General features: G+C 33.2%; 1 protein-coding gene across 1 annotated transcript; it reads right to left on the reverse strand.

Annotated features, from left to right (window-relative positions):
* Positions 1 to 2,238: 2,238 nt before the first annotated feature.
* On the reverse strand, positions 2,239 to 7,676 carry LOC107909570 (50S ribosomal protein L15, chloroplastic). Its single transcript, XM_016837152.2, has 4 exons — positions 7,460 to 7,676; positions 7,013 to 7,373; positions 2,906 to 3,057; positions 2,239 to 2,611 (listed from the first exon to the last, which is right to left on the reverse strand). The coding sequence occupies exons 1-4, from the start codon at positions 7,529 to 7,531 to the stop codon at positions 2,393 to 2,395; spliced, it is 804 nt and encodes a 267-aa protein (XP_016692641.1). The 5' UTR covers positions 7,532 to 7,676; the 3' UTR covers positions 2,239 to 2,392.
* Positions 7,677 to 9,475: the final 1,799 nt, after the last annotated feature.

Consider the following 9,475-nt stretch of genomic DNA (forward strand, 5'->3'; position numbering starts at 1 on the left):
TTGTAATGTGGATAATGTATGTGAAATATGTATATAATCTGTGATCGGATAATTCTATTAGCATGTTTTGATGTGGATAGCATGTATGACATATATGCATTTGATATTTATTAGTATGTGCATGTGCCTTAGAGTGGGATAATGATGTGACGGAGGAAATGTTGGCAGTTTAATAATCTGCCTGGTGGTTATACCACATGACTGTACTAGTGGCCCAGCCACACTTATTTGTTTCTGGCGGATTATCCAATATTATATCTAACAGCTTGATTGCGCTATTCTGAAAAGTGACATATGCTCACTTATAGGTGTGTAGGGTTGGATGGGTGTTTAATACCCTATTTGATGTGTAGGGATAAACGAATATGGTGTGTAATGAATGGGGGTAGGATTTGAATATGTATTTGATTATGCATTTGTATCTGATTATGAAAATGCATTTGATTTTGTATCTGAGTTGCAACTATATATTCATCTGATATTTTGTATGCATCTAATATGTGGTTGGGTTGACACACTGAGCTTGTTAGTTCACCCTTTTGTTTGTTTCTTCTCAGGTAATCAGCAAACCTAAGATTAGACGGCGTGCATGAACTCAGAATCAATTTCAGTTTAAAACGATTTAAATGAACTTTATATCTTAATTTGGACTTTGTCGAACTTTTGGACTATAATTTGTTTTTGGATGTTACCTTTTGATTTGACTTGTTTTTTTTTCTGGAATAAGTGGTATTATGTATGTATAGGCAAAACTATCTGCTTACTATTCAAACCATGGTTTTCAAAACTTCTTATTTTAAAAAATTCCGCTACAAAACGAAATGATCATTTAAATAATTTTTTTCATAATAAAGCAAATGGTTTTTACGAGGATTATGCCCTAAAACTAAAAAACGATTTATCAAAGTTAGCACTGTTTTACCTCACAATCTCAAGTTAAATTTCTGGGTTTTCAAAAGAGCTAATGTAATTCCTTAATATTCGGCCATAACATTTAGGCCGAGTGTGGAGTGTTACATTTTAAGAGAGAATAATTAAAATATTTAACCATTTTTACTTTTCATGGAAATCACAAAATGTTACTTAAACTATACTATTTTTTCATGTTGGTATTTAAACTATAATTCATTATCCAAAGTGATAACTAAATTTTACTTTGTCTTCATTACCAAAACTAAATTATACTTCGTCTTTATTACCAAAACTACCCTAATCGTTAAAGAACATCTTAACAAATAATTTTTATGACATATGACATTTTTTAAATAAAGATAAAAATAATAGAATTAAATTCATTATTAAAAATATCAAATTAGTTAAATTAGAACTTTTCAATTTTTTTTACACTCTCCCTCTCTCCATGATTATGTTTTCTCTTTTAATGCATTTTTTTAATTGTTAGATAAGTTTATTTTGCAATCCTCTTACGTTTTTATTTCCTATTCAACTTCTTTCTAATATTTGGATTTTATGCTTTATCTGGGCTTTTTTATTATAGAGGTTCATCCAATATTAACTATTCTACATAAAGTACATAAAAAAAATGAAGTTATTAATAAGAAAAATAATACATGGTTTTTGAAATGGGATGAGAAAGGAATCAAAGTCAATGTTTGAGAAAAGGAAAGGAAGCTCATTGGAATGTGCGTTTTGTCATCAAAATAGGATTTGGATGAGTTTTTTTTTACAGGTCCTTGAATTTTCTGTCACCAGAATTGTTGGGTAAAGAACAAAATAAATAAATATGTTTATATTTAAAAAAAAACTTATTTTGAATCTTTTAAGTTAAAAATTGCCATGTGTCACAAAATGAATAACAAAGTCTAGTTTAAGAACTACTTTAAATAACAAAATATATTTTAAGTATCACTTGTGATAAAAATAAATTTAGGTACCAATTTAAGAAAATAATATAATTTTTTTAGTTCAATAAAAAAATATAATTTAAATACTACTTTAAATAATAAAACATTACTAGTTACAACTTAAGAAAACAGGTTCCTTGATTTGATGCATTGCAAAGAAGGTTAAGTTAGATAAAGTTTGAACCCTAAACTTAGAAGCCAACATTAAACAGACATTTGTCACTAGAAGCCAAAAAATTATCATTACTTGCATCTATCTTTACATAGATTGAGTGTAACGTAATTTAGATTAGTTGAAGCGTTAGAAATGTTTTCTCACTTAAATTTATAATAATGATTTTTACGAATATAAATAAAATTAATTAAAAATCAGTTAAATTAATATGAACCTTAATGATTGAAAGCATTAAAAGGAATCCCAGTGACCCAGTAGCCCTCCCTGGGGTCTCCAAAAAGATGACTGCAAAGTAATTTTCTTTACTGCTCTCAACATTTTATCAAAACATAGCAGATCAATTACATGCCATTCATGCAGAAGTGGAGTCGGATGATGATGCAGCCCTCTTCTTGGCAAAGTATTCCTCAGCTCGAGCAAGGTTCTTTGCAACTGAAGGCTTAACCCACTTCTTGCGCCCAGGCAGTACGGTGAGAGAGCAACCGGCAGCCTCGAGCTTTTCCTTTGCAGATGCTGAAAAGGCACGGGCCTTCAAGTTCAGCTTTACCTTCAGCTCCCCGTCACCAAGAATCTAAATCAACACGATTTATAATCAATAACAATGAATATTTTGTTTTAAAAACATGATGTTCGATTATTGCAATTACAATTCTTTCAGTCTTTGCCTGAGAGAACCAATTAAGAAGGTAGAATTCCATTGTTATTTCCATTAATAATTAAGCAGGTCGGGATTAATGCTTCATGCATGATAGAAACACAATTTCCTACTCAAGTTGATCTCCAAAACAAGTAGCATTGGGGTCATTATACTTGAACAAAGTCTGAAAGGGGCTCTGTTATAATGTAAATCCAAGAGCATATTCACCTTCAAAGGGAGTTTCCTCTCTCTTCCTGAAGGGTTGATCAAACCCTTCTCCTTTAAAGTCTCCAACGACACCTCATCTCCCTCTTGAAATCCAGCTGTTTCGATGTCTTTTAAGTTAACCGGTATGTATTTTGGTAATCCCGCATGCATACCTTGCAATGTCAAATGAAAATAGCTTTAATTTAAACACTAAGAATATATATATTTAAGCATGCATGCATGTATGGTTGATATATATGTTATACTAAAAGGCAAAATAATTTTATTGATAGAAGAGATAAGCACAGAAGCTTTTCGTAATAGTGGTGAGCAAAAACCAATTATAATTTATTCAAACCAAACCACAATCTATTTATTTAATTATTTTTATTTCATTACATAAAAATAAATCCTCTATTTCTAAATTAGCAAAAATATAAAATACTAAAATATAATTCTTTTAGAACTTTAAAAACCAATCAACCAAATCACAAATTTGGCCTGCTTTTTATCTTGCTTTTAGAAAATTAGAATATTGCAAATTAACCACAACTTTTATACAAAGTTGAACCAAATCATTGCCACCCGTAAAATACACACCCATCAAACGAATCTAGCCACAACACCACCTAAAAACATTTACACCCCCAATGCAAAACCTTCTTTAATTCTTAGCAGAAACAACAAAAACTTCATTGCCACAATATATCAACCACCTTGAAAGCATGACCAAAGAGGTGCCCAAATCTTGTATATAATATCAAACATGGTTAAATGATTAGATAAAAACTTTTAACTGCCTAGGAACTGTGCCATGATATTATTAGACCGCTATGAAGATGAGAGCTGAAGGGAATGGGCCAGCTTGTAGGCTGTTTAATGAAGCAAAGAAGGACTACACTGGTGAGCTTTAGCTAAGAATTCAGTTATGAACGTGGACCAATGAATTGGTTTACAGCTGTAACTCTGTTATTACTTTTTAGAAATTGCCCACAGTATATGTCCAGTGAACTATGAATTTTCATATGTTTTTGGAATGAAATAACCTTTCTTACCTCATTTCTCTACTCTATCTGATCTACATTCACTCTGGGAAAGCGTAAAACTGAGCAACAAATGGTGGAAGGCATGAAACTTAAGACACTGCAGGAGCAGATTCAAAGTTTGCAGAGGCAGATGGAAGCAATGAGAGCTGCAGAGAACACTGTGCCTAAATGGTGGGAGGAGCAGCGCATTGGTATTGAAGCCAAGTTTCAGGAGAACCAGACTTATATGACCAAGATGTCGAATCTGATGATGCAAAAGGGAGATACCTCAGCTGAACTGAATGGTCAAGCAGCTACTTCAACTGTCATCAACAGACGTGATGGTAAGGCTCCTATTGAAGTTACTGTTGTTGATGAACAAGGAAGATATAGCCTCAAACCAAATGAACCAGAAGCGCTTTTTAAGAACCCTACTAGTAGCAATCAAACCCAACTCCTGTTTGATACCCCCCAAACTAAGTTGAGAGAGCAACATTCTACTGAACCTACTGAAAATCTGGGGTTAGGTGGCTTCTCTCCTAGGCCAGAAATAGAGTTACCTCAATTTGATGGTCATAATCCTAGAGGATGGGTAAAAAAATGTCAAATATATTTCACAATATTTGCTATTGCTGTGCTTCAAAAATTACAACTAGCCTCAATGTACCTTGTGGGCAAAGCTGAGATTTGGTTTGATGGGTATATAATGGAAAAAAAATGTAGTGACTAGGTCAGAGTTTGTGATTGATTTACGTCAAAGGTTTTGTGACAAAATCTGGTCTGACATCATTGAGGAGTTCAACAAATTATCCCAAAAATCCACAGTTGAGGAGTACCAAGAGAAATTTGAGGAACTTTGGCCTCATATGCTGCAACATAACCCCCCTTTATCAGAAAGCTACTTCATTTCCAGCTTTATCAGTGGGTTAAGAGAGGATCTAAAGCCTAGAACTAAGGCAAATGAACCTACCACCTTGAATGCAGCTTTCAGACCTTTTCCTTGCCAAACCAGAAAAATACCACCTCCGTATCATCCCAAACCCCACAAAATATCCCTATACAGAATCAAAACCTAAACAAACAAAATCTTATAGACCAAAGGAGCGCCTTGAACCTTTGCTTTGAATGTGGAGAGAAATTTCACCCTGGGCAGTGTTGCAAAACCAAACAGTCTAATTCATTGACTGTTAATGAGACTTTAACAGAAGAAATGGAAGCTAAGAATGACTCATTGGAGGAACAAGAAGTGAAGAGATTAAGGAACAAAAATACAATGAGAAGGAGCAGGAGATCTCTATGAATGCTTTGACTGGCAACACAGGGCATAACCTACTTAGAGTTCAAGGCAGCATCAAAGGTAAACCAGTGAGTATTTTGGTGGTCTGTGGGAGCACTCATAGCTTTGTGACTCCCAAATGGGCTAAGGAAGGTGTAGAGGTTCAATAAAGCAAGCCTTTATCACTTACAGTTGCTAATGGAAAGATATTATACAGTCTAGCTAAATGTAAGCAACTACAATGGAGTATGCAAGGACACCACTTTCAATATGATATGAGAGTCTTACCTCTGGGAGGGAGTGACATGGTGCTTCGAGTAGATTGGATGAGGACATACAGACCACTCATGTTTGATTTCAAAACCATGACTCTCTCTTTTCAAAAAGATGGTCAGCAAATCACTCTTAAGGGGACAACAAGAGGGCCAACTGAAAATTATTCTGGATAGCAAGCTACAAAAGTTGGTGGAAAAAGACCCCAAGGTACTTGGACAACCTTACTTGCTTAGTAGTGACTATCTAGAAATAAGCACTTCACCTCAGCTACGGCCACTATTGGATTCTTTTGCTGATGTCTTTGAAGAGCCAAAAGGCTTATCCCCTCCAAGGGCACAAGACCACAGTATTCCACTCAAACTGATCAATCTGCCAATCATCACATGATCTCACCACCAATGGTAACTCTTAAACTACTTCCCACATATGAAATAGAAGCATATTGTTTGCTTGGAATTCGTCATTGTTTCAAAGTGACAGACTTTTTCTCTCTCAACTCTTTTATTTTTGTTGCTTACTAACTTGATTTTCAAAACCAAGTATTTTGCAAATACTCTTGCTTTTCTAAAAAACATACTAATTTGTTTTAGAACAAAGTCCATCCTCCTCTTGTTTGATCAATATACTTGAGCTAACTCATTTAAACAAATAGATGAGTTTTCATCTAAACCTTTTATATCTGGGAAAATGAAGGGGTACACTGTGAGTCACTATTTACTTCAAAATGAATCTTGTCACTATAAGCGGTTCTATGCAAACTTGGGTAGGAATAACCCTAAAGCAATATTTCACAGTGAAACTGTTAACCATAATAAAAGGCTTCATTTTTATCTTAAATAATTAGTTCCATTTAGCATATTAAGTTCTCTTATGTTCTTCAAATTCTCAAGTGAGGCAATAATGGCAATCATTACCTTGCTATTTACTAGATTCATTCAATTTGATCTCAAAATATTTTACAAGATGGTTAGGCTTTTGTAACACAAATGCAAATGTGAACAAAGCTTTTGGGGCCTTAAGACTAACCATATGACAAACAAGAGCTCCATAGTAACGGATACTACAACTAAGCTTCAAAATAAATTCACAAAAGAAGAAAAAAGAAAATCCTAACAATATGAGCAAGGAAAATCCTTCAACCTCCTCTAAAGCATTATCAGCATCAGAATCTCTACCTTGTAAAATCATCCTCTGATTTTCTCCTTCAACACAATGGATAATTTTGGTAGCTTGGGAGGGGCACTACTATGGGTAAGCGAAGTTTTAATAAAATACTAGAGGTGTTGATAAATTTCAGTAAAACTGGTTTAGTATTTCAGCTATTCAGTTACATTGGGAATATCTTCTATAAACACTTGACATGCGCACATTTATATATTTATATTTTCTCCCTAAGACAAGCCTTTTATACTCCCTACCATAAATGGGATGAAGAAAATGATTTTACTTATAAACACCCCAGCACCAGCTCCATTATCCCAGGAATTCTAACCCAGAAACCATAATTCCATAATAAAGCATTTGAAGTAAAAATAAATAAATAAAGATTACCTCCGGCAATTCCTCTCAATTTGGGGATACGCCTATAGAGTGGCATTTGGCCACCCTCAAATCCCTTTCTAACACCTGGGCCAGAACGTGATTTCTGACCCCTCATTCCAAACCCACAGCTCCCACCTTGTCCAGCCGATATTCCTCTCCCCTTTCTCTTCCCTTTCTTTCTTGACCCAGGCTGAGGTCCCAGGTTGTCCAACCGAAACCTCACATTAGAAGCTGTAACCGACACTTGGGTTGTTGCTGCTTGGTTCACAACCACTAAAGACCGTGTCCCCTTTTGTGCCTCTACCCCTTGCTGCTTGGTCCTGATACGAATAATGTGAAAAGGGTTTGGTTGTAAATTCCTCAGATTTCCCTGCAACAAATAGGGGCGGAGGGGGAATTCAAGTAAGCAATCCGATGTGGAACATAAAATAAAAGAGAGAGGGAAAGAAGAAGAACCTTGAAAGTGGAACGAAGAGAGGGTAAAGTTGTGATGGGAGGATTTGGAGAGAGTGAGAGCATGGCTGCCATTGCAGTGAAGATGTTGAAGATGAAATGTAGAAATCTATGTCATGTATGATTTTAATGCTCAAATGCTTCACACTGTGATGTTTGGGGAAACGGATAAGATGTGTGTAATCTTTACTGGAGGAGAGGGAATTTTTTTTAGTTTTTAAGGACAGTTTTGTAAATCTATGTTTTAATCCAAACACAGCCGCCCCTACTGCCTTCATGGGCTGGGTGTGATTTGGATGGACTTGGGCTAAATTTTTCAGCCTGATCCAACTCATTTTATTATTTAAAAATAATTATTCTCAAGTCATATTCGAGGTCAACCTAACTTTGGAGCCTAATATTCACATAAGGGTTAGTGTGAGTGTGTTGGCTACTATCCTTAAGCAATGGAAAATTATATATATTTGTTATAGTGGGAATATGAATGGGAATAGTTATATGTGTTTGTCTATTTAGTTTATTTATTTTATTATGTTTTTTAAGATTGGTGTTAAAATCTTTCAACATCATAATTTAAGTATGCTCAATTGCATTTCCATCTAATTCACCCATCTTCTTAATCAATTTTTAAAAAATTTAATCAAGGCTTGAAGCTTAAGCAGCCGTAGTTGAAGGATTTCATCCAATTCGCTCTTCAAATCCATCCAATTTGCTTTACAATTCCAAATCCATTGTGTCTTGTTTCTTCTCCAATTTTGTTTCATGTTCTGGAAATTGGCACTCCAAGGTAGCATCAAAATTGACCCCTTCAAGGATTCCAATTTCTTTTTTTTTTCCAATCCGACTTCTAATTCTGAAATCCAGGAGAAACCACAAGCTTTAATCAAGGGTAGCCTTTTTGGTTTTAATGATTTGGTTCATTCCTTGGAGTCTGATTTTGGATTCCGAGTTCTGCATACGCATTGATAACTTTCACAATTTTTAAATGAGTCTAATCTTTTTTTTTTAAAATTTCAAAAGGTTTTAGCAAGTTTATATCATTTTAGTTTTTTTTACAATATCGGGTTATTTATATTATTATTTTGAAATTAAAAGTATAAAATTTTAAAATATATAAATTAATAAAAATATAAATCTTTATATTTCTTTATGATTTTATAATTTTTTAGTTATTTTCCTTTTTTATATTTTTTATTTTTATAAATTTATAAATTGTATTATAAAATTTTAAAAATATTATAGGCTTTCTATATATTTTTAATAGTATATTTTTTTTATATTTTCATTGATTTAAAAAATTATATATTTTCTAAAACAACAATAATCTAAAAACTGAAATTTTATAAAATAAAATAAAATTACTTAAAACACATCTGGATGTGAAAAAAAATTATATTTTTTATTAATTTATATATTTTAAATTTTTTAAAAAAAATTAATTATGTTTGCCACGTAACATATTAAGAAGTTGTCATATATCATCTTCGGATTAACTATTAGTATCAAGTTAGTACAAACTAACAGTTTTAGGGTGAAAGTACAAACCTAATTGACGGAATATAAATCCAAACATCAACTAAGTTTTCAAAAAAAATAAAACAGCTACCAACTAACTACAAATGGTAAAATTTAAAACACAAAATATATATTAACCTTAACCTTAAACTTAATAGTAATTCAAAATCTTTATTCTTTAATTTTAAATTTCTTCGGTGATCAGATATTTTAATATCCTTCAAATATGATACGTTATTCTTTATTTTTATTTTTTTTAAACGCCATCATATAACAAATTTCCTATACTAGCAGCGAAGTAGATCGAAGAAAACAGATCTTGTCTTCCTATATAGGTAGCGAAGTAGATCAAAGATAGCAGATCTTATCTTCCTATATTGGTAGCGAAGTAGATTGAAGAAAATAGATCTTGTCTTCCTGTATTGGCAGCGAAGTAGATCAAAGATAGCAGATCTTGTCTTCCTATATTGGTAGCGAAGTAGATCGAAGATAGCAGATCTCGTC

Source organism: Gossypium hirsutum, chromosome D02 (genome assembly GCF_007990345.1).
Source record: "Gossypium hirsutum isolate 1008001.06 chromosome D02, Gossypium_hirsutum_v2.1, whole genome shotgun sequence".
NCBI classification, from domain to species: Eukaryota; Viridiplantae; Streptophyta; class Magnoliopsida; order Malvales; family Malvaceae; genus Gossypium; species Gossypium hirsutum.